Source organism: Saccostrea cucullata, unplaced genomic scaffold (assembly GCF_032062105.1).
Source record: "Saccostrea cucullata isolate Sc308-1 unplaced genomic scaffold, CSIRO_AGI_Scuc_v1 ctg354, whole genome shotgun sequence".
Lineage (NCBI taxonomy): Eukaryota > Metazoa > Mollusca > Bivalvia > Ostreida > Ostreidae > Saccostrea > Saccostrea cuccullata.
In genome coordinates, this window is record NW_026940030.1 from 1 (window position 1) to 27,480 (window position 27,480).

The window sequence follows — 27,480 nt, forward strand, 5'->3', positions numbered from 1 at the left end:
TATAGTCAGATAACATCATGCAATATTTAATTTTTTTTCTTTCATAATTTCTAATAAAGTTTTTCAATAAGACACATTTATTATATATAAACTATATATTGGAGAGAATGAGATTACTGGTGCTTGCAGCACTCCCAGGTATTGTCAATTGAAATTAAATTGAACTAATGATATTAATTTTGATTGAGGATATCAGCACATTCAGAGAAAGTTTTCATGCTATTTTTCTGGAGATTTGGATTCTCCCATTACAAAGTTAGTTTAATTTGATCTTTATATTTCTGTCAGCTAATGAAAATTATTTGCCTTTGTTAGTAAAATACTTTTGAGATACAAATTATTAAATGTCACAAAGATGGAAACACATGACCAACTATTTTACAGACTTTTTATTCATTGATGAAGGATAAGATAAGGTGTTCTAGTGTTAGAGGATTATGGAAAGAAATGACCAGGCAATTTTATAGCTAACTACCTGTACGAATTTGAAAGGCGGATTCCGCCTGGAATTTGGGTGGAATATTGGCGGAATTGAGCAGGAGTTTGCAAATTCCGGGCGTACTTGAGCAGGAGACGGAGTTTTCGAAAAGTTACGCCTCAGTAGAAGAGATGTTTTCCAGGTGTAATTTCTAATATCCGGGCGTCAGTTTGCAAGTTCAGATTTTCCAGGCGTAAAATGGCAGGAAAACAAAAACCAAACTTACGCCTGGAACTTTCAGGAGAAGTAAAAGCCTCTGATTGGTCAATTTTAATTATCAAGGAAGGGTCATTTCAGATAGGAAGTTAAGTTTGAATTTGATCAAGAAGGGAGGGACTTTTAAGTGTGAGTGAAATAGGAAATGCAGATATTTCAATGTTGAGGCTTTTACACTTCTTCTGGATGACACAGTATCTGCTGGTAGGTGTGATTATTAATATCTGGTACATATTTGGGTAAATTTGATTATGATTATGTATAATTATAGTTATATAACTTGTTAACCCTAAAATTACTTTAGATATTTGAGTTTCCTTGCACACATTCTGAGATAAATAACAGATAGAGGCAGTCTCCAACTGTAAAGTACGGAGTAATAATGTAGAACTGTATTAAGTAACTTGTTTCAAGATCATGATTATATTGAAGTGGTAAAATGTACGGGTATTGTAAAAAGTTTGTGTATAATCCTTAGACATTCTATCATGATGGAGTTCCTTACACAAAAAATTGGAAAAGTCTTATAGATTATATTTCTATACTATGTAAATGCCCTGTCATTACATTTTCTTGCAGTTCAAAAAGCTAAAATTTTAGCTTTAACAAGGTACATCATAACCTAAATGTTTTCTTGGTTAATATGGCTAATATATAGGTTTTTAGGTCACATAGTATTATAATATTCTAGGCGGAATTTTGATACAGGGGTCATTTTAGTTTCCAGGCGGAATCTTTTTCCGGGCGTCATTTATTTTTCCAGGCGTAACTCATTTGCATATTCCGCCTCAAAATTCCTGCCAGTTTCCGCTTGGCTTCCGCTTGGTTTACGCCCGGAGCCTCTGTGTAACAATTTATATAGAGAGAAACAAACTGACGCCCGGAATTCCCTCTCCAAGTACGCCTCTATTCCCCCTACATTCCGGGCGGAACATTTCGTACAGGTACGCTTGGATAGATCTGTAGCTCTCTGCTTTATCTGTCCTAATTTTCTCAAGCAGAGAGCTACAGTTCTGCAGCTAAAATTTTTGAAGTTGAACATGAATATAATGTATCAAGAAGTTCTTTTTCTTTTAAACTTTTGGATCAAATGAAATAAAAAGATATGATTGGAAAAATTTTGCATCATGAAAAACACAATACATGAGTTTAAGTATCTTGAAATACCATGCATTGATATATCAAAGTGATTTGGATGACCCAACCAGATATTCCTTTAGAATTAACCCTTATCACTAGTTATTCCTCAGTCATAGAGTACTAGATAACAAATAGGTTTGACTGTATTTGTTTTCAAAAAAAAAAAAAAATTCAAAATTTTATCATGCCAATGTTTACCTGTTAATATTGGTATCAGTGCAGCTAAAGTAGCATCCCCAACAATATTATAGGCATTCAGAATGGTTGAAGCCAAATTTTTCTTTAAGAAGCTGTAGGTTTTTGGCAGTTTTCTACGGAATGACATGTGGGACATAGAATCCAAAACAATCATCATAACATTCATCCTATCCGAACTGTGCGAATCTGACAATGCGGAGGCTCTTTTGAAAACCTCCTCCTGAGGATAAACCTGGACTAAAAACTGGTCGAAATCTACGAGGTACTCCTCATAAATGTTCCTTTCCATCTCGCTCCTCTCGTCGGCTTCATTATAAGAGCCGTCATTACCATCAGTGTCTGTCAGCCTACATCCGCGACTGTACTCGGCACTGCTGGTACCGGACTTTCCGGATTAACCAACATTTAAATTATATCTCGTTAATATTACGGATGCTTTTTGAATGAAAATAATCAATGTGTTAATATGGAAGAAAGAAAAAAAATTCTGGTTTCAATTAAATCTACGTTGTGGAGGGCTGTGATCGCCAAAGCGTCATGATAACTAGCCGCGAATGCCCGCGATTGATTAACAACACCTGGCTGCACAGTAATAATGATAGATTACATACTTTGTTTAACTTCCATGACAGCAAGTGTGTCTTATTATTAGTAATATGAGAAGAATTTCTGAGGACTTTCTACGGTATAGATGTAGATTGAATTCAATCAAAACGCTATTAAACGCTAATGTTTATACATGTATTAGACAAACGCTGTCAACAGTGTTGAGGGAAGGATCCAAAAATTTACAGATGTATTAATTAAAGCTTTTAAATATATGATAAGAGATCAATATGAGCTGGGTATATCATTTTTTTTAAGGAGTGATGGTGGTGGCGCTGGCGGCATGATTATCCTACTTTTATTCTCAGTGCTGGAATGATGAATCATTTATAAACCGAATCATGTATATGCGGATGGAATTTACTGATCTATGCGTTTTAATTAATTAAATGTGTTAATAATTAACAAACATTTCAAGTGCCACACGGGAAGTCTAATGTAGTGAAAAAAAAAATTCCCGTCAAAAACCTTCATTTATATGTGCTAACTAAGTACACAGAGTTTACTAAACACAGGTAGCAAGTTGTAAAATAGGTTACAAGAAAATCAGAAAAAATTCTAAAAAGAGAAAAAAATTATATATATAATATGCATGGAACCACAAATGATTGACATCCTGACTGGACGATATATAACCGCGTTGTGATTGAAAATACATGGTATATGGTACGTAGAAAAACCATTGTTCATATTTAAGGAAATGCGGTGCTATATAAACAATTATATTTATAACATTCGAAATCGTTATTAAATTAATATTGCTTGCGATGAAACTTCCACTACTGTACCTGTCCTGACAACTCTACAATTTCTAAATTCTCGTTCATGCCTGACTGGCAACCTGTCTTGTATAGACAAAATATTTTACATCCCTGATCGCACCTGTACCTTATAAACAACATCCCTGACTGAACCTGTGACTTATAAACAACATCCCTGACTGTACCTGTGACTTATAAACAACATCCCTGACTGTACCTGTGACTTATAAACAACATCCTTGACCCTACCTGTATAGTATACACACTTTATACTACATCCCTGACTGTACCTGTGACTTATAAACAACATCCCTGACTGTACCTGTGTCTTAAAAACAACACCCCTGACTGTACCTGTGTCTTATAAACAACATCCCTGACTGTACCTGTCACTTATAAACAACATCCCTGACTGTACCTGTGTAGTATACACACTTTATACTACATCCCTGACTGTACCTGTGTCTTATAAACATCATCCCTGACTGTACCTGTGTAGTATACACACTTTATACTACATCCCTGACTGTACCTGTGTCTTATAAACAACATCCCTGACTGTACCTGTCACTATAAACAACATCCCTGACTGTACCTGTGTAGTATACACACTTTATACTACATCCCTGACTGTACCTAGGCCTTATAAACAACATCCCTGACTGTACCTGTCACTTATAAACAACATCCCTGACTGTACCTAGGTAGTATACACACTTTATACTACATCCCTGACTGTACCTGTGACTTATAAACAACATCCCTGACTGTACCTGTGTCTTATAAACAACATCCCTGACTGTACCTGTGTCTTATTAACAACATCCCTGACTGTACCTGTGTCTTATAAACAACATCCCTGACTGTACCTGTGACTTATAAACAACATCCCTGACTGTACCTGTGACTTATAAACAACATCCCTGACTGTACCTGTGTAGTATACACACTTATTCTACATCCCTGACCGTACCTGTGTCTTATAAACAACATCCCTGACTGTACCTGTGTAGTATACACACTTTATACTACATCCCTGACTGTACCTGTCACTTATAAACAACATCCCTGACTGTACCTGTGTAGTATACACACTTTATACTACATACCTGACTGTACCTGTCACTTATAAACAACATCCCTGACTGTACCTGTGTCTTATAAACAACATCCCTGACTGTACCTGTGTAGTATATACACTTTATACTACATCCCTGACTGTACCTGTGTCTTATAAACAACATCCCTGACTGTACCTGTGACTTATAAACAACATCCCTGACTGTACCTGTGTAGTATACACACTTTATACTACATCCCTGACTGTACCTGTGACTTATAAACAACATCCCTGACTGTACCTGTGACTTATAAACAACATCCCTGACTGTACCTGTTACTTATAAACAACATCCCTGACTGTACCTGTGACTTATAAACAACATCCCTGACTGTACCTGTGTAGTATATACACTTTATACTACATCCGTGACTGTACCTGTGTCTTATAAACAACATCCCTGACTGTACCTGTGACTTATAAACAACATCCCTGACTGTACCTGTTACTTATAAACAACATCCCTGACTGTACCTGTCACTTATAAACAACATCCCTGACTGTACCTGTGTCTTATAAACAACATCCCCGACTGTACCTGTGTGTTATAAACAACATCCCTGACTGTACCTGTTACTTATAAACAACATCCCCGACTGTACCTGTGTCTTATAAACAACATCTCTGACTGTACCTGTATAGTATACACACTTTATACACACTGTGTCTTATAAACAACATCCCTGACTGTACCTGTGACTTATAAACAACATCCCTGACTGTACCTGTGTAGTATACACACTTTATACTACATACCTGACTGTACCTGTCACTTATAAACAACATCCCTGACTGTACCTGTGTGTTATAAACAACATCTCTGACTGTACCTGTCACTTATAAACAACATCTCTGACTGTACCTGTCACTTATAAACAACATCTCTGACTGTACCTGTGACTTATAAACAACATCCCTGACTGTACCTGTGTGTTATAAACAACATCTCTGACTGTACCTGTGTAGTATACACACTTTATACTACATCCCTGACTGTACCTGTTACTTATAAACAACATCCCTGACTGTACCTGTGTGTTATAAACAACATCCCTGACTGTACCTGTGTCTTATAAACAACATCTCTGACTGTACCTGTGACTTATAAACAACATCCCTGACTGTACCTGTGTCTTATAAACAACATCCCTGACTGTACCTGTGACTTATAAACAACATCCCTGACTGTACCTGTGTAGTATACACACTTTATACTACGTCCCTGACTGTACCTGTGTCTTATAAACAACATCTCTGACTGTACCTGTGTAGTATACACACTTTATACTACATCCCTGACTGTACCTGTGTCTTATAAACAACATCTCTGACTGTACCTGTGTGTTATAAACAACATCCCTGACTGTACCTGTGACTTATAAACAACATCCCTGACTGTACATTTGTCCTATAAACAACATCCATGGCTATACTATTTGTTATAAACAGCATTCACGGCTCTACCTGTACAAATCTATGTTTTAATATTATGTTATGAATTATTATCGATCTTGTCAGTGTGTAGAGTGACGGATAGTGATATCTTAATTACGTACTTGTTTTCACACTTTGGGGGTGTCTTCTACCTATTATCATGTTGTAAATTTTGAATTTACTAGGGGGGGGGGGGGTAAATGCAACATTTACAACCCCCCCTAGTAAATTCAAAATTTACAACATGATACTATTCCAACTTTTTAAAAATTTCAATTCCACCTATTCCCACTTGCAAATAACAATAGATGTTTAGATAGTTAATTTGTTTTTACAGTAACTAGATTAATTACAACTGCTCTTTAGATTTACCTGTATTTAGTACATTTTAAGACAGACAATTCAATGAGAAAATATAATTTATTTTGGATTTTTGAAATAATAATGTCTTACAAGAAAAAGCACCTTAATATCTTAATTTAAGATAAAAAAAATATTGAAAAAAGCATTCAAATAGGTGGGTTTTCGAGAGAAAAAATTAACGGAGAAAAAATATAATTTAATTCTATTAAAAATCGATTTTTCTTTCAAATATAAGTAAAAAATTTCATTTGTAATTTAATAAATACCTGTCCTCTATTCGAATAGGTGTTTATTAATCAATGTTTGTACAGTAATTATAATTATGTTTTCATAGTTAATTATTTGTTTACACAAAAATTCCACCTATTCCCACCCAAAATCATCTTTTTCTACCTGATTTTCAAAAAGTGGGAATAGGTAGAATGAACCACTTTGGGAGATTGCATACATTAAAAGAGTTTTTTTTTGGACGGAAAATTAGTTTTTACGAACATTATTTTCAACTACATTTTATTCATTGAAAACGGATTAAAGGTACTTGGACACAGATTTGAAGTTAATTTTTTTTCTGTATAATATCACGAATTATATATTTCAATGGCATTTTCACACAAAAATTAAGTAAAAATCTTATTTCATTTAAAATTTACTGAAACTTTTAATTTTTTGGCGGGTTTGATTGACACATCTTTTCACTTTCACAAATTTTAACTTTATTCTTAATCCTTAGGAAAATGCCAATCTTGTTGTGTATTAATGAGAAACATTAAAACTTAAATCCAGAAGAATAATTTTATTCAGAGTAGAAATGTTAGAAAGCAAAACTCCTTCACAAGTATCGTCATTCAATTGTGTACAGAGTTTATCAAATCGAGCATACTCGTGTAATGTACACAGTTTTGTAAACAGGGCGAAAGCTCTGTTATTGTTTGGTGTTTTGCGGCAGTTTACGCTTTATAAACCGCGAAGCGGTTTATAAAAAAGCGTAAACTGTTCCAACCCAGTTTATACCGTATAAAATGGGTAGCTATTAAATTCATTCCTTATAATTTAATTTTCATTCATTTGATGTAAGAAAAAACGATGATTGTACAAACAAAATGACTTCAATTTGTACAAAATTTGAATGTAACGTCAGCGGATTAATACGTTTCTGACGCAAGTCATTGTGACGTAGGCAACCCATTTTATACAATATAAAAGAATTTTTTTATCCAATCAAATACAACGTTACAACCAGAATTAAATTATTGACAAATGCACATCATGTAATGACAAAAGCACATCACATAATGACAATTAAGCACATCATATACTGATGAAAGCACATCACATAATTATGAATGCACATGATCATTAATTTAATTTTCTCATGATAAGACTGTCCAGGCGTTCCATAGTGAGGCATATTTATGGAACGCCATCACTGCCTTATAGCATACAACTATGCATTTATTATGTCAATTTATCATTACAAGATGTGAACATATCTTTACGTTATGTCATTTTTTATGATATGATGTGAAAATATCTTACATGTAACATCATGTCAATGCTGCATTACATGAAGTAAATACATTCTTTTATTATGTCAGCACTTCATAACTTGAAATAAAAAATCCATTTTGTTAAGTGACTATGTGTTTAAATTGTGTTAAACTTAATTACGTGAAATGAATGTTTTTTTTACATCATTTCATTTTTTCAATATGCGAGGTCAAAATTGCATTCATGTCAGTGCTTTATTACGTGGTGTAAAAAGTATATAACATAATGTGAACATATCTTTATATTATATGAACACTTTATTACATTATGTCAAAACTCCATTCCGTGATGTGGATATATTATTAAGTTATGTCAACGTTTTCTTATGTGATTTAAAAACATCTTTATATTGTGTTAACTCTTCATCATGTTGATTCCAAAAGTTCATTACCTGAGGTAAAAATACATTTTTAATTATCTCAAAGCTGTATATCTGGTATATAATGAATGTTGACGACCGTGTTTTAATTACTGGTAAGAGAAGGGGGGCTCCTCATTGATTAGGACGAATTTCAGGCACATAATATCAGCCCCCCTCTTTTCCCATATACATGTATAAACCATAGAAAATGTAATGTTCATGGAAAGCACAGCCCCGTCCCCACTTTTTCCTTGAAGTATAGTCCACTACGGGTAATGTAGTATACTTGAAAAAAAAAATTAGGACTGTTTTTTTAGTAAAATTTTTTTTCTGGCTGGCCTCCTCTTTCAAAGAAGATGCTACGTCACTGGAATTAGTAATTTTTTCAACCATTCCAGTGCCAGAATTCTATTACAAAAATCTATATATCAGTCTAAATCAGTTGAATATGCCTTAGCAAGCATGCATGGGCACATATCAGTGGTGGATATGGGAATCTTGAACATGAAAGGGGGCGGTATATGGTTGGAGACCAAGACCAAGTGTGGGGAGCGAAGAAGCTCCTAGGCTTTATAGTTTTATATAAAAAAGCTTCAACTTAATTCAGCTAATTTTATGCAATGTCCTACAAAGTAAAATCAATAAATTTATTAATCTTATGTATATTTTGGTCACTAAAGATGGAAAGACGGGATTCCTGACCCCAACCCACCGTTGCACGTTTGTTATACGGTGTGTTAACACTTTTTAAAATAGAAAGGAAAGATAGAGACTGATACAAAAACATATGACAATGTTCTTAATAAGATAAAAAGTTTAATTATTCTTGCAGCTTCCACCTACACACTCTCAAACAATTTACTTTGTTCTTCGATGCAATTATGGTCGAAGAAGGATGTTGTTACAGGTACAGTCAGAGATGTTGTTTATAAGTCACAGGTACAGTCAGGGATGTAGTATAAAGTGTTTATACTACACAGGTACAGTCGAGGATGTTGTTTATAAGTGACAGGTACAGTCAGGGATGTAGAATAAAGTGTGTATACTACACAGGTACAGTCAGGGATGTTGTTTATAAGACACAGGTACAGTCGGGGATGTTGTTTATAAGTAACAGGTACAGTAAGGGATGTAGTATAAAGTGTGTATACTACACAGGTACAGTCAGGGATGTTGTTTATAAGTCTCAGGTACAGTCAGGGATGTAGTTTATAAGACACAGGTACAGTCAGAGATGTTGTTTATAAGTCACAGGTACAGTCAGGGATGTTGTTTATAAGACACAGGTACAGTCAGGGATGTAGTATAAAGTGTGTATACTACAAAGGTACAGTCAGGGATGTTGTTTATAAGTCACAGGTAGAGTCAGGGATGTTGTTCATAAGACACAGGTACAGTCACGGATGTAGTATAAAGTGTGTATACTACACAGGTACAGTCAGGGATGTTGTTTATAAGTAACAGGTACAGTCAGGGATGTTGTTTATAAGACACAGGTACAGTCAGAGATGTTGTTTATAAGTCACAGGTACAGTCACGGATGTTGTTTATAAGACACAGGTACAGTCAGGGATGTAGTATAAAGTAAAGTACTACACAGGTACAGTCAGGGATGTTGTTTATAAGTAACAGGTACAGTCAGGGATGTTGTTTATAAGACACAGGTACAGTCAGAGATGTTGTTTATAAGTCACAGGTACAGTCAGGGGTGTTGTTCATAAGACACAGGTACAGTCACGGATGTAGTATAAAGTGTGTATACTACACAGGTACAGTCAGGGATGTTGTTTATAAGTCACAGGTACAGTAAGGGATGTTATTTATAAGTAACAGGTACAGTCAGGGATGTAGAATAAAGTGTGTATACTACACAGGTACAGTCAGGGATGTTGTTTATAAGTCTCAGGTACAGTCAGGGATGTAGTTTATAAGACACAGGTACAGTCAGAGATGTTGTTTATAAGTCACAGGTACAGTCAGGGATGTTGTTTATAAGACACAGGTACAGTCAGGGATGTTGTTTATAAGTACAGTCAGGGATGTTGTTTATAAGACACAGGTACAGTCAGGGATGTTGTTTATAAGACACAGGTACAGTCAGGGATGTTGTTTATAAGTGACAGGTACAGTCAGGGATGTTGTTTATAAGTGACAGGTACAGTCAGGGTCTCAGGGATGTAGTATAAAGTGTGTATATACTACACAGGTACAGTCAGAGATGTTGTTTATAAGTGACAGGTACAGTCAGGGATGTAGTATAAAGTGTGTATACTACACAGGTACAGTCAGAGATGTTGTTTATAAGACACAGGTACAGTCAGGGATGTTGTTTATAAGTCACAGGTACAGTCAGAGATGTTGTTTATAAGGCACAGGTACAGTCAGGAATGTTGTTTACTCAGTATAAGTCACAGTTACAGTCAGGGATGTAGAATATAGTGTGTATACTACACAGGTACAGTCATTATAAAGCACCGCATTTCCATTAATATGAACTTTAATAATTTTGCTACCATACCTGTATATTTCAGGTATCTGCAATCATACCGGTAATCGACCTAGCGACCGAGCAAGAGGTCAATGGTAGGTCCATGTATTTTTTAAAAAATTTATTTCTAATTATCTTTACAACTTAACAACCTGTGGCCTAGTAAATATCGTGTACTTTGTAAATTTATAACTAAATAATAGTTTTGACAGGAGTTTCATTTCAATTCATTGGAGGCTTTTCCCGGGGTGCATTTGAGATGCTTATTTAAAAAAAAACATTGAAAACGCATGTATGAGCGTTATTCTACCTGCATATATACAAGATTTAAGTTACACAAGATTCTATCAATCATTTTATATGTTTTAGTTGACACTACTTGCGTGGTTTATGATTCATCATTAGCATTGAGCACGTATAGGATATTCAAATCATGCCCCCAGCTCCCCCCCCCTCCCCCAAATGATATATCTAGTTCATATTGATCTCTGATCACAGATTTAAAGCTATAATTTTACATCTGTAAAAAGATCCTTCAGTCAAAACTGCTGACCTCGTTTGTCTCGGTATCTTATAAACATTAATATTTTGACATGCGCGGATCTGGAGCCCCCCCCCCCAACCCCTTAGAATTTGCAGAGTAAATGTGACTTTAGAACCACCCCCCTAAAAAACGCAGACCCTCCTCAAAAACACATTATTATCTATTTGAAATTGGTATGACTTGGAAAGTCTCCGTATGAAGTTTTAAGAGTCAAAGACTATCAGTGAATTATAAGGACCACATCCCTGGCAGGGTTTTAATAGTGGATGCTGTTAATCAATTTCGGTTGTTGAAAAAAATTTGTTTGCACGGCACATGTCAGTCGCAGTTGCTGTTTAAAAAATCACAGATACAAGTACAGTCCTAGATATAAAGTGTGGCCTAGATGTTACTTTTTAGAGATATCAGCGATCCATACAATAGATAGGTAAAGTCAAGTTTATACTTAATTTCCTCGATATAAATTATGTACTTCACTTAGCCATTTATTACTAATCATTTGGCGATCATAGCCTTTCTTAAAGAATATTTAATTCACAGTGGGGAATTCAGCAATTTCGTAGCGGTTCCCCCGGGGGGCAATAAAAGGTAGAAAGGTAAGTAATCTGGGCGCTGCACTGAAGCCCCAATTAGTTCTAGAGCAAGGCCCTGGTGGGGGTCCGGGGGAGGAACCCCATGAAGCTGACAAACTTTACAAATAAGAGGTGTTTTCCTTGATTTTAGGATAAAAGACATATATATATATATATATATATATATATATATATATATATATATATATATATATATATATATAAGTTTTACATACAAAAAATTCAAACAGAACGGGGGGGCATGTCCGGCGCGCCGGCCCTGGATCCGCCTTTGATTAAAATCAGAAATATACTATATATATACATTACCTATTTTTCATTCAAAATAATTTGTAATTAACTACATATACTCCCCAACTCCCTTTTGGTGCCATATCTCCTGTAAGCTTCATTAAATAAGACAAATTCTATGCATTTGAGATTTTAACAACGTTTACCCAGAAGTGTACCAAGTTCATTCAAATTTTAGCACAGCATGTGAATGCATGTGCGTAATGACCATATCATCTTGTCTACACAATCTATATACTTTGATATACTAAATATTAAAGTATTTAATCCGAAAGTATTAAAAAATATGCTCATTCAAGAGTATTTTTGATTTTACTCATTTCACGTGCACGCTCATGCATACATGAGCATGGTGACCATACCTTCTTGTAGAAGTCCATTACATCTACGTCAATCCCACCCCGTTTGGTTGAAATCCAAGGGAGTTATAGCTGTTTAAAGTTTCAGCCAATCAGATTTGCTGACGTGTATGCATGTACATGTGACCATTGTTTGAATTTCATTATATATATATTATATCCCATCCTGTTTTGAAAACCGAGTTTTAAGCTATTTAAAGTTTAAGCCAATCAGATTGTAGCGCACGTGCATGCACGTGTGTTCTTGCTAATTCGAAATAAGAGGATATCCTAATGCATTATGTTCAAAATTTAGGATTCAAAAAACAAGAAAGAATTACATTAGTTTCAGCCAATCAGAGCGAAGCGCACGTGCATGCGCATGAGATCTTGCTAATCTGACCACGTAATATTGTCTACGCTACTAATATATCCTTATATTATGAGTTTCAAAGCATTTCATCAAAAATGTAAAAAGTTACGCCTATATCAATTAAATCGGTCATTTCACGTGTTGCACGTGCACGCTCTTGCAAGCACGTGCGCGCAAAATGACCTTCGTTCCACAAATCTACATAACATGCCTACTGACCCTAAAAAGGTTTCACCTAAGTCGGATGTATAGTTTGATCATGGACAAAAAAGTACCCAGGAAGAAGAAGAAGAAGAAGAAAAATAATAATAATACTAAGAAACAGAGTAAAAACAATATGTTCCCCAACTTCGTTTGGGGAACATAATTAACTACATATACTCTGCGTTGATGGCGTATAATGATTTTTGGAGTTGTAGCGTAACGTACTACTTTCCCTACGAATAATGATATGGAGTTGTAGCGTAACGTAATACTGAGCTGTCTGGAGCTTGTAAATAGTACTCTATTATAAATGTTAAAACCAAAATCGGATACCGATGTTTTCGTAGAATCGCGATTTAAAACAACAAAATGAAGTATATTTTTTTCAACAAATAAGCGGAAAACCTCATTTACATGCCAGATATTTTGTATACCCCAAAACACCCACATATTTTCTTTTTTCCCCTTGTATAGAACGCATTGCCACTTTATGATCACAGGCTCTACGACGTTGACATGGTTCTACTTGCCTTGCTTCCTTGTATTTTTAAATTATTTGAAAAACTGCTGTTAACAAGTCATCTGTCGAATATCCATTTTCCTAATATCCAACAACAAGGATTCCAACAAAAGTTAGGTTGTATTACTGCTTCCTTCAACCTACAAGAGACAATATTTCATGCCAAGAAATCTCGTCCGATTTCGACAGCGATGGAGTCAATAAAAGTGTAATTGATGCAAATCACCCATATTCCCAAAACGCCAGCAAGACAATTTACGGCAGCAAACTTCTGGGGGTGGATCCTAGGTTTTAAGCTTTTTTTAGTTAAAGAAAAAATAAACTTCTACCCCAGGAAGTAGTACACATACCCTAAAAAGTTACTGTCAAAAATCTTTATTTACAAAATACGTAAAATGCCAGAGGCACTGGTACCAAAATTAAAAAAAAAAAAATTGGACTGAAGAAAATAAGAAAAAAACAATCAAAAGAAAATATTCACTTTAAAAAGAAAATATATACATAGCCAATCGGGTAACGTCTACCCATTCAGTACTCGTCTCCATCTTGTTCAACCAGGAAATGATGTAAACTTCCGGAAATTTGGTACTCTTTTATCTATATTTCGACGCGGTACTTCCACAACTACCCGATGTCAATTTATTTGTACTGAGAAAAAATATTTTGAAATTGAATTACGTAAAAAAATATTGAAAGGCAGCTTATTTTATTGAAGAATTACTTTACTATAATTAATTTCATTCCCCCCCCCCCCCACCCGAAAAAGGCAATGGGGGGGGGGGTGGTTGGGGGGGGGGGGGGGGGCAAAGGCTTCTAAATAACTAGTATTCTACCTATAATTTTAACCCAGTAAATTTTAAGATCCCTCCCTCAAAACTGCGGACATTAATTGCTTCCGCACGTCTCCCAGGGGAAGAATCACAGATTAATGTTAATTTGGCTTTTATTGAGTTTGCTATACGGAGAGAATGCTAAGGTTTTCTTGGCATGCATAATATTGAACACGGAAGTCCTGTTTTTGTTGCCTTTCTCGACACCCAGAAGGCCTTTGACACCGTCTGGAGACATGGCCTAATGTTTAAATTGCATCAGCTTGGTATATCTGGCCACTTATGGTCTCTCATCGATGACTGCCACACCGACACATCCTGCTCTGTTGCTGTAAACCAAACGAACTCCGAATGGTTTCGCGTTACCCAAGGTGTACGACAGGGAGGGGTGCTCTCCACTTTCTTGTACTTGGTGTTCAACAACGATCTACTTAATGAACTCCAACGAACAGGCCACAACACCGGGATATTACAGTGGCGTAGCATCGTTTTTGAAAGTGAGGGGGCCAGCCAGAGAAAATTTTTTTTTACTTACCTGAAAAAAAGTTGACAAGCAAAAAAAAAAAAAAAAAAAAAAAAAGGAAAAAGTTGCCCAAAGTCGAAAATCGTATTTCGTGGGGGGGGGGGGGGGGGGGGGGGACCTAATTTTAGTACCAATTCTAATACTACATTTCCAGTACATCACTAAAAATGGGGGGGGGGCCAACCAGGCTTTCAATTAACATTTCCTATAGTATAAGTAAGGTTGGAGAAAAAAGTGGGGGGGCCAGGCCCCCCGGTTGCTACGCCCCTGTATTATATAGCATCGCCAGTCCAAACCCAACACTTGCTGACGACATTTCCTGTATAGCTCTCTCCCCTGTAGGGCTACAGAATATGCTCGACACTGCGTACAGTTATTCCACGCGATGGCGATTCAAGTTTAACGCCAGCAAGTCAAGTGTTCTCCTCTTTACCCGAGCCGGAAACCGCCTTGGTACCTCTCTGTCGTGGAGATTAGGTGAAGAACCTGTTCACCTGTCGGATACCTACAACCATCTTGGGATATTCCTACACTGTAAAATGAATCCGAGCGAGAGAACCCACAATGCCTGTAGGAAAGGACGCCAAGCCTATTTTGCTATGAAGGCGTGCGAACACTTAAATCCCATTACCGTTGCTAACTTGTACAAGAAGGTGGTGCTCCCTGCCGTCCTATATGGAAGTGAACTTTGGTGTGATCTCCGGCAAAAGGATATTAAACTTCTCAGCACTTTTCAGCATTTCATTTGTAAACACACCATGTCTCTGCCTAAACAAACAAGATCCGACATGTGTGAAAGTCTTCTTGGTCTTATCCCAATATCCGCTGAAATTGACATTAAAAAGCTACAATTCTTTGGCCGTCTTTGCGAACTAGACCCCAGTTTTCTCACAAAACAGTTATTCCTGAATCGCCTGTTTGACTACCTGCAAAACAACAATATTGTGTGTTATGGATTCATTCCGGATATTATCTCAATACTGTCCAAATACAACCTCTGTCACTTCCTTAAAAAGTACTTGTGTGAAGGCTCTTTCCCCTCGAAATCTGAATGGAAAAGAACCGTCAAAACCTCTGTTCTTGCTCACGTTTCATCATCTCGACAGGAGCGGATGAATAATGATTGTGATTTCTTGCAATTCAATATTGTGTGCTCTGGAAAATCGCCTAAAACCCTCTGGTCCATCCCTTCAAACATTTACGAAGTTCAGTTATGTAAATTTATCGCTAAACTCTGGACCCTTTTGAATATACCAGAAGAATGTTGTCCTATCTGTAAAAGAACGTTTACAAATGTTTTCGAACATCTCTCCACTTCATGCTCTGGAACATCTTTATACAGAGATGCCTGGTGGGAAACAATTACAACCGCCCGTTTTTAGCGTCTATTACTCCACCTTGGCGATTACTAGGGAATTAGCTCAACACTCGCAATATTTTCCACATTTATTAAAGTTCATAAAACATAAAACAACAATCTGGGATATAGGCTACTCTTCACTCCGTACAATATGTATATGGGGAAACTCGCTAGATAATTAATTAAACGGACAGACAGACGAACCTTATGACTATAAGGTAAACGTTACGGCTTTACGAACACTTCTTAATCTACATGTATCTTTTCTCTTACTCTGATTCTAACTAACTAACTTCTATTATCTAAGTAACATTTTATAAAACTTTTTCTTTACTTTGATTGACATGTCCAATTATAAATTAATCAATGTGTTCTATCCAATCACTGTCAATCTTTATTACTCAAGACTGACCATCGCTAAAAGTTAACGCCCATTACTTGACCTGCGTTAATCCGCTAATTGTTATCTAAACGTTTTAACTCAATTAGTGTCAAACACTCTTTTGATCTTGAAATATATTGTCCATCTGTCCGTACTATCTGATAAGTATTTGTCCTTAAGCAATATTTAATGGCTTTGATTTATTATTTCATTGTTACAGTTAAGACTTTTTATAAACATTGAGTTACATTTTATCACTTCCGTATCAAGAAGAATTTCACAAGATTGCGTATGTTAAATACATTAATTAATAAACAAGCCGAAAACAGAAAATATATAGAAATGTGCAAAACATACATTTTGCACGGTCATAGAATCATCAAATTTCGCAAAAATCGTAAAGAAAATTCCACAATGAGTGAAATGCCATTCTCATCTGTCAGTGTCATTGAAATTCATGGTGAAACTTTGGAGACCCAAGTCAAAAAGTTCAGGGACCAGGCAGCATCTTACAAATCCGACGCCCAATACTACCAAAATAAATGGTTGCGTGAGCGGCAAATGTGTCTGACGAAGTTCTTAGAAAAAGACAAGACTATCAAAGAACTCCAGGAAAAACTCTCAGCTGTAGAAAAAGACCTTGAGGAATCGAAAAAAGTATTAACTGACTTTCAGAATGAGACCAAAAAGAAAGAGGAAGAGTTAAATTCACTTCGGAAATACAAAGAGTTTCATTCCTCGAGGAAAGCCATCTACATGTACAGTGGACCGCCCCGTAGAGCCAGGAAGCAATACCCCAGGACTTCCAATACTGTCAGAAGTAACTATGCCTGACAACACTAGACCTTCTTGGAAACACGAGGACGTGTCTCGGGGGGCAAAGGGGTACTGTGACCGTGTAAAATGAACATATCTTTGAGTAACAATAATTTCCTTTTGATAGTGCTTAATTTAACATAATTAGACCTTGACCGCAAGACATTTGATGCCACCTGTGCCTGAGTGAACATGTTAATTATTATTCAATTAATTTAATTATGTCAATTATGTCCATCTGCTTAGAGTAACTCTTCATTTTAATTGTTTATTTCATCATAGTTATAAATTGGCCGTTTCATACATGATCGTCAGTTGGAAACTGGACCTTGCACTGTCCACGCCGACACACAGATCGTGTAGAAAACACCAAGTTTGGATCGTTAATAAAATATTATGCGAAGTACCGACTTGTGTATTTCTACCGGTTATAATTCTTTCTTTGTCTCTAATCTGCTTTCTTTTCGATTTCCTTTGCACAGTACATGTTTTCTCAGTCTGTGTTTCGACTGAGCGCGTCGGTATGGAGGAGACAGCACAGATGGTACGGGAGTTCCGTGTTTTACACATCCTAGCATAGTGTCCTCTTCTTCCACACTTGAAACATGTTGATGTCAGTGCGTTGCAGACGGTCCATCCGTGTCTTAATCCGCAGCGTCCACACTGTTGCAAGGTGAAGCGCGGTTGGACTGGTCGCATCCATACAGGAACAAATGGAAACATGTCCATGGTTAGGGGAATTCTGGTAAGAAGGTTGGCAAACTCGCTTAGCTGTATGAGATTACAGGGATCTAACTACTACAAAGTATATGCAGTAGCCCTGGGTAAATTACCCGGATTCTCCACCAAATATAACCGGTAGAAATACACAAGTCGGTACTTCGTTTAATATTTTATTAACGATCCAAACTTGGTGTTTTCTACACGATCTGTGTGTCGGCGTGGACAGTGCAAGGTCCAGTTTCCAACTGACGATCATGTATGAAACGGCCAATTTATAACAATGATGAAATAAACAATTAAAATGAAGAGTTACTCTAAGCAGATGGACATAATTGATATAATTAAATTCACTGAATAATAATTAACATGTTCACTCTGGCACAGGTGGCATCAAATGTCTTGCGGTCAAGGTCTAATTATGTTAAATTAAGCACTATTAAAAGGAAATTATTGTTACTCAAAGATATGTTCATTTTACACGGTCACACAATCATCGAAGATTTCAGTATTAATCTTGGCGCCGAACTCTCTGGACTTTCCCAGCAAGATCTTTACTTGTTCCTTCTTGGATCTCGAATCTCCGTAACTGGAAACGTCGCTTTCGACAACCCTGATCTTCACATACTTAACTTTAAATTCATTAGGGACGCAACAGCCCATTTCTACAGAGTAATGCACTCATTGTAATCTGGTCAATACCTGTTTGTGATTTTTTTTTTTACTTTTTTAACTTCCTTATAACTTTCAATGTCACGTGAATTATTTATTTATTATTATTATTTATAGCTATTTCTTGTTTTTTTGTTGTTGTTTTTTTTTTTCATCTAACTGATTTTCTCTTATAATGTTGTAAATATGTTTCACTGTTCATATATGTTGTCATGTTAAATGGAATCTCCGGTTCGGAGGAAATAAAGAAAGAATGAATGAATGAAAAGTTTACTCTAAATTCTACTTATCGTAGGAAAACCTACATAATGACAAAAACATGATCAGATTACCAGTAATATTTTAAGGACCATGGTTTGTCTCCAATTACAAGTAAATTATGTTAACATGGTTAATAGCTTTGATTTAGCAGCAGTCTACCATACATAATTACTTTTTTTTTTAAATTTGACAGAATATCTCTTCACTTTCACTGTATCAGGTGATTAGGAAATTAATTATTTTACCCAAGCTAACACTGCTTAAATAAAGCTTTTGTAATAAAATATTACCTTCTTCTTTAACATGTTAAAAAATCTATGATTGAAATTCTTAAGGAACCTGACTTCCATTTTGATGTTTTAGGTTTCATAAAGTTAAACTGTTAATATTTTTTTAACACAACCACTTCACTGAAATACTAATTCTATCTTTTTTAAAAAAGGAATATCTTCCCAAATCATGCAAATATTTCAATATTATCACTGATTATGATCTAAGAAACCTCACGTCTCCGTTCATCGCTATGTATCGATAATTAATGAGCATAACTTTAAATTAAAAAAAGAAAATAGGTGACTTTTAGTGCGTACAAATTATCTGGCATGTAAATGAGGTTTTCCGCTAATTTATTAATAAAATTATATTTCATTTTGTTGCTTTTAATCGCGATTTTATGAAAACAACGGTGTCCGTTTTTGGTTCTAACATTTATAACAGAGTACAAGATTTACCGCTTTTTGGCAGGTGATACTGCTGATTCAGTAATAAATACGCATGTTTCCTAAAGTTTTTATGCATTAATGAATTCATTTAAACCTAGAATATGTTCAAGAAAAGTTTGAATAAATTCTGTGCACCGGTAAAAAAGAAATCGCTAAAAATCCAAAATCCGGGACCGTCGGGAGTCGGGCTTAGGGAAGACTAGATTTACCGCTTGCCATAATAATTGGTTCTCATTTTCTCCCAGTCAAGAGTCCCAATCAATAGACTGGTACCCTGACATTGGTTAAGGGCGCAAGCGCCCTAAAAAACCAACGACAGGTAACCACTGCCATTTTATCGCGTCACAGGAAACAGCACTGATGAAAAAAATCTATATTTAGACTAGCGTAAATCCCTGAAGTAAATAAACCCTTCTCTCTGCACTCTACACTGCTCAGCTGTTAACAAAGAAAGTAGACGGATTTTAAGCATCTAGAAAACCATAAAGAAGTGCTGCCTCAAAAACCATTAAATGTAAAGCGATATCACAGGTCCCATATGCATATCCTACCAAAATAATTCAAATCAAGATCTATTGCATGATTAATTTACCTACATATTTACCACTGATATGATAATTAAATCATCGATTTAGTTATAACACTTGTTCTTTATCATTATTTATGTTCTAAAGTTTACGGGGAATGCTTTAACTCGTCTCTCTAACTCCATGTGTTATGGTATGCACCAGGGAGGATTACAATGTTTAACACTACGGAACATTTGAAAGTTCATTGTGACAATATATTGTAAGTTAATGATATACTCAGTTAATAAAGTCCTTACTATGTTGTTTGAATAATTTCACCGTATTCAATTGCTCTATTCATCAAGAAAGATATGCTACGTTTTGTTTTCTCTGTTATTTAAAATCGCTGGATCCACTTAACATTCTTCTCTGCAAGCATTGATGCTATTTATTTTTGGAATGCGCAGTACTATGCGCAAAGCAAGCAGTGAGTTTTTCCACTGTCATGGCGGCGGAGGTTACCTGTCCTTGTAATTCCTAGCGGCAGCGACTGGAATCAAGGGCAGAGAACCAGTGCTATCCCAATCAATTCCGAATGACAGTTAGCGAACCAGATTAATGCACAATGGCGACAGGTAGGTGGTTAGCTGAAAAAAAGTTTGATGTTTTCCTTACACATATTATCATTTTTCGGAGATGACAGTGTTTTGATTATGTGCCATAGAAATTATGTTTTCATAAGGAACCATGTTATATTGAAAAAGCATGACAGAAACGATTTAATAACAGTTAAAATATTGATATTATGCAGCATTCTGCATTCATGATCAGATGACATTGATGTCATACACAGGTGCTTGTGTTTCAGTTTATGGAAATTTCATTTTAGCTGTTTTACCTGTCAGATTTACATGCAGGTTTTTTTTTTGGGAGGGGGGGGCACTATACATGAATTCGCATCTACTCTTATTTCTTTTAAAAATTGTTACTATAATTTCAGTAAGAAAATTAGACAAAGAAATTCATAATGATATAAGTTGAATAAGTGTTCTAATGTTGAATGAATGAAATAAGCTTAGTTTTTTTCATCTGCAGACACTTTGTTAATGAACTCGAAACATGTATCACTTAATCAGTCCTTAATAAGTGCAACATTTTATCTTCTGTTGTTTTTATCACCAAAGTTCAAGTGTTGGTTGATAAAGGTTATATTATAATGGTTTATTAACTAGCTTTGTGTGTCTCAAATCTTTTACATATTTTTTATCAGTGTTGGCAGTCTGACAAAAATGACATCCCTTTCTTTTCAATTTTAAAGGATTATATATAATTTCATCTGATTTTGAGACCAGGATGTTTATTTTGTAATGTTCATGTATATACATGTATCAGCACATGCATTTGAAATCAGAGATAATGTAAATTTTATGTTAATTGACCCAAATCTTGTCCATTTAAAAGAAAACACTTCAGTCTGTTTAAAATTTGCTCAGCAAGGTAATTAAAAGTCTAACCATAAAATTAGATTTATCTATTTTGAAAAATAATTAATACATGTAAGTGTTACAATGTACTATAATTCAAAAAGCTTTTAAAGATTGCTTGAGGTATGTGATACTATTGTCCCCCAATTTTGCAAAAGGATGGAGGCATTTCATCCCAGTTGTCTGTCTGTTTGTCAGTCACAAAAACTTTAACCTTGATCATATCTATCGAATATGAGTACAAGTCGGTTCATAAATGTAGCACCCCAACTGGAAAGACACCAAAAGCAAGGGATTATAATTCTCAGAGTTTCTTTAGTTTCTCTGTTCTCTAAAAAAATAATATGAACTTACATAATATATAGAGAATATTACATACTAAAATCCATCTCATATGTCATATCAGCCTGAGTGGCCCCATATCAGCCCGAGAGCCCATATGCTCTGAGTATGTTTTGCACGTTAGAATAAATTTCAATTTTTTTCTTTGAGGCCAAAATAAAATTATAGTTTGTTTGGAATTGCCTCCCGCCTCATTGAAATGCCCCCTCCTGAAAAAATTTTATTGACCAAAAGTAGGAAGATTTTTTTTATTTAATCAATTTTTTTTTTTGCCCATTACATGCATCACATGCACCATACAAAACACTAAAATAAAGTGTCAGATCTATGTAAAATTAGGTTTTCAATTAAAAAGAATAATAATTTCCCTCCCTCCCTCCCGTGTCTGAGACCCTTCAGGCGGCAATTCCAAACAAACAATTTTTTAAGGATGGCCTGATGGAATCATTGGTTTATATTTACAGAGGCAGATTTCACTTATGATGAGGCAACATTCAAAGTTTCAGATGAAATGAAACATGCATTTAAAGAACAAGGATACATTGTATTGAGGTATTTGTTTTTCTTCTTTCTATGATTGTAATACATGTAGTCTATATATGAAACTTGGTGTCTGAGTAAGATTTTTAAATTTTTAATTTTGAAAAAAAAATTATCTAATGTAAATCTGCAGATGCAGAATTATCAAAGTAACAATATATTTACCAACAAGAAGTTATTTCAGGGCATGATTTACTTTTTTTTCAATTACATGTATGTTTGGGTTTTTTCTGTGTCTAAAGTGTCTTTGAACTCACTTGCACTTGTTTGAACCAAAATCCATTTGTACTGCAGATTAATGTGAACATTTTTTAAGACTTGCCAATACATGACTGTTAATTAATTTATACATACTAGTATTTAAGAGAACCTTTTTCACAATCCTTAACCTGATCAAGTATTCAAGTTTTCATTATGTACTAGAATTAAAAATAGGAATTAAATGTTCAAGTGAATTGCAGCATACAAGCAATCTACATGTACCGGCCTCAGAATCAAATCAAGGCTACTTTCAAAGAAACATATTAAATTAAACATTAAAATTTGATGTAATACAATTTAGAAAATACCCCAGTTGCAACATCTATAAACTTTATCATGCATTTGCAACCTTAGCACAGCTACAGGTTATGCCAATTTTATAATTCATTTGATATTCAGTTCAGCATTCATCTTGTATCAAACAATGCACACACATGTATTATACTCAAACGTGCTCTTATAGTGCATCTTGTTTAAATTATTGTTCATCCAATAAACATTTTGTTTCTCCCCGATTTTACAGAGGTTTATTTAGTCCAGAGGAGCTGAAAAAAATTAAACAAGTTTTGGAAGACACAGACTTGGTCCCCAAACATGGATATGGAGTAAGTATCTGATGGGCATGAGTTTGACTAAAATTATCAAGTGGTATTGTTTTCTCTGAAACAGCTTGGTCACTTTTTGACATATCCTTAGTTATGTACAAGGTTAAACAAATAACAGGGATGATTTACAAATATTTAAATATTCTTATTCATTGGCAGTTATTAGATGAAAGCTATACAAACATTTTGTACATGTATATAGGCACTATAGCTCGATCTTTTTTATATCATGGTAAATCAACATTTTGGTATAGACAGAACTTTATTAGTCGTGTTTTATAGTTTTTATATACATTTTATATTTACAAAAATGTCATTCTAGATTCCTGATTCCTCTGGTAGAATGCCTAAGATGGTGTTATGGAGAGCTCCAGGGTCTGATGTTACAGGAATGGTGTGTCGCTGTGAAAAGATTGTCACCACAGCAGAAAAGGTACTGCTTCTTATGTGTTTGTGTGTGTGTGTAAGAGAGAGAGATTGAAGAAGAGGGTGACATTCAACTTGATGTAATGTGAAAAGATTGTCACTACTGCAGAAAATATTAGCCCGTGATGTGTGTTTTAGGAAGAGGGGGAGAGAAAGGAGGAGGGGATCAAGAGAGGGTGACATTCATGTTGAAATAATTTTATGAAAGTTACAAGTTTGTTTAAATTTCTTTATGTCCAGCTTCTGGGAGGTGAGGTGTACCACTATAGCACTAAGCTGATGATGAAGGAACCCCTCGTAGGAGGTCGACAGGAGTGGCACCAGGATTATGGGTAAATTTCTGTTTTACAGACTACTAGTCCCATCCTGCAGGATTATTGGAATATTATAGCCATTTTCATAATTACTGTTTGATTAGTTGTTCTCAACTTAGATGTATATAACTTGTTGAAGTTCAAACTGGGGTACTAAGACTAGATAGAAGTTTGTCTTGGAAATGCACATATAGTGATTGCGCTTTGTACTTTTAGTGATGGGAGTCCATGTCCACCTGGTGCTATGAGTTAAATTTTATTAATTATTAACAGATACTGGTATCAAAATGGTTTGCTGTTTCCAGATGCCATGAGTGTGTTTGTAGCAATAGACAGATGCAACAAAGCAAATGGATGCTTGCAGGTAAAGCCTCAGTTAGATTAAGAACGAAAGTGAAAATATGTAAGTAATTTATATTGTGTTTAAACTTTTTATCTACTATCTAACTTTGATAGGTTTTGCCGGGCTCACACAAAGTTGGTCGTATTGAACACAAGTTTGTAGCGGGTCAGACAGGGGCGGATTTAGAAAGGGTAGAGCACCTTAAGAAAGTATTTCCTCTTACTTATATGGAAATGGAGCCAGGTAAGCTTAGCTAACATGATGATGATAAAGTGTGGTTTATGATAATTACCATGTTATGAAATTCATAAATGCTAGCTGCAGAACTGTACCTCTATGTAAAAAGAAATTTATCTTCCTGATATTTAATTTTCTTTTCAATGGAACTGGCAGTTCTGCAGCTAAATATGCATGATTTATTATCAGTATTGTCTCCTTTTTAGGGGACACTCTGTTTTTCCACAGTAATGTCCTGCATGCTAGTGATGCAAACAACAGTCCAAACAGAAGATGGGCTCTGATCATGGCGTACAACAGGAAAAGTAACAACCCAATAGAAAGCCTGGCCCCTCCATTCCCAAGATACACGCCACTGGAAAAGGTATATTTTAAAATAAGCATTGATTGGTTGATGGGTTACTTCATGTCAGTATTAATTAATGTTATGATGTAATATATATGTGAAGTGGGTATTGATCTCATCATGAATCATCATACATCATTATTTAAGATATTTCATTGTCTGTCTTACTGTCCATCCATCTTTCGGCAGTTTAGTTTTCAAGCTTTTTTCTGCTCCATTATTTACAGAATTTCAATATTGTATGCATGTTACAAAGGGGGATAATGCTTCAAACACTATCAGCCAGTTTCAGTTGGCTTGCAAATATTTTGTTGAATACAATAGTGAATTGAGAAATGCAGAAAAGCTAGGTCCTTTAGGATTACCACTCCACATTTTATAAGCCTAAATTGCTCCAACCAAAGTTGTACAATATATATCTCAGAAAGCTATTAATTCATTCCTCAACTATTTTGTACGACTGTGTGCTAATATATTCATATTTTATATTTTTCAGGTTCCAAATTCTGCAATTTTGGATTGCACCAATCTGACTGATTTCTCTGGTAAAGAATTCTTGGACCCAACAGCAGACAAGACAGTGAAAGCTGATACATCAAACAGAAGTGAGCAAGCGACCAAAGCCTAGATTTATTTTTATATGTACCAATTAAGGAGCCTTGAAAATGCTAGGACTTATATAGCCTTATAAACAAAGAAGTTATTACATACTGTTACCCGTATAAAGTTATGTTGTTGAAAATTGACTATAGCAAAAAAAAAAAAAATACAGGAGACATATATTATGCATAATATAATATTCTTTTTTTTTACTGTACATCCCATTGTTTTTGTTTGATTTATTTCCAAAGAATGATTATTGACTGAATTTGAAATTTTCAATAACCATTTTCCCATCAAATAGGATACAAGATTTGTCATTCAAGCAAGAAGAGATGTTTTATTTCGATCCATATATACAGATTATTCTACTTATTTCATATATATACAGATTATTCTACTTATTTCATATATATTTTTTGATATATAGCTTTAAATCGCAAAATAAAGTAGTCGCGAATAAAAGTTGGTTTACAGTATATTTTTTGATATAAAGCTTTTGCTGGTGGATTTCATTGTTACCAGCTTTTTTGAATGATTGATTGAATACTTATTGATCAAGGAAATGTTCGCAACCTACAAATATGTACAGTTATATCAATGTGGAATAGATGATGATAAATAATGAAATTTATAATGATGGTACTAAATTAACAAATAATTGGTAGTTATGATATGTGTATCAGTTTTTATTTGGTAATGGTACTATATTAAGAGATGACGAGAAAATATGTAATGTAATGGTATATGATATCATATGAAGGGAAATAATGAAAAACATGACTGTAAGTAGTGGGTTTATTTTTTAAAATTTTGTGTTGATACTATTTAAAACATATGATAAGAAATAATGAAATATGAAATGGTGTTTACTTTGTAATATAGTGCATTGGTATAATTTTAATATTGTAAATGTATTACATTTGGCTCTGTATTCTTTCTATTGCCTTTGGTGGAAAGAGACATCTGCTAATTCAAGTACAACACTAAATTTCTAGCAATATATACATTAATAAGATGCACTCCATCAAAGATGTGCTAACTTGTTCAAAAATAGATTTCCACCAATTATGGTAAATGTTAAATATAATACATTTACAGTATGTTGTGGGTTTTTGTTGTCACAGTACTGTGTATTTGGTATTTACAGTTGTAGCTATTATCATTTATCCAAAACCCCTTTGTACAATTAATATATACACATCATTTCATTGGAGAATGTGCCATATTCAAGTTTAACTTGTCATTTTTTTATGTGCAATATTTTGTTTTAATATGAATATTCAGCTACTTATTATTAATGAATTCAAAAATTGTTCTAGTATTTTTTGACAAACTTTCTTTTAATTCTTCAATTTTCTTTTTCAATTAGCCCAGACCTATTTCTATACACAAAAGTTATTTATGCCACAAGATAAATTTATGTTCATAGTATGTTTGTACTTATACAGTATGGATTTGCATTTTCAACATGCAATGATATATAAATTTTGATAAATAAATGGATAAAAAAGAGCACTCAGAATTTCATCCGTAAAAATATAATTTGATTATTATCTTGGTGTGCTTGATTCATGAGATAAAAGATACCACAGTCTGACACATCTGTTT

At 34.8% G+C, this 27,480-nt stretch overlaps 1 protein-coding gene across 1 annotated transcript; it reads left to right on the plus strand.

Moving 5' to 3' along the window:
* Window positions 1-20,950: 20,950 nt before the first annotated feature.
* On the plus strand, window positions 20,951-25,949 carry LOC134254571 (L-proline trans-4-hydroxylase-like). Its single transcript, XM_062737098.1, has 9 exons — window positions 20,951-21,006; window positions 22,662-22,749; window positions 23,522-23,603; window positions 23,926-24,036; window positions 24,270-24,361; window positions 24,617-24,707; window positions 24,800-24,929; window positions 25,130-25,287; window positions 25,766-25,949. The coding sequence occupies exons 1-9, from the start codon at window positions 20,997-20,999 to the stop codon at window positions 25,895-25,897; spliced, it is 894 nt and encodes a 297-aa protein (XP_062593082.1). The 5' UTR covers window positions 20,951-20,996; the 3' UTR covers window positions 25,898-25,949.
* Window positions 25,950-27,480: the final 1,531 nt, after the last annotated feature.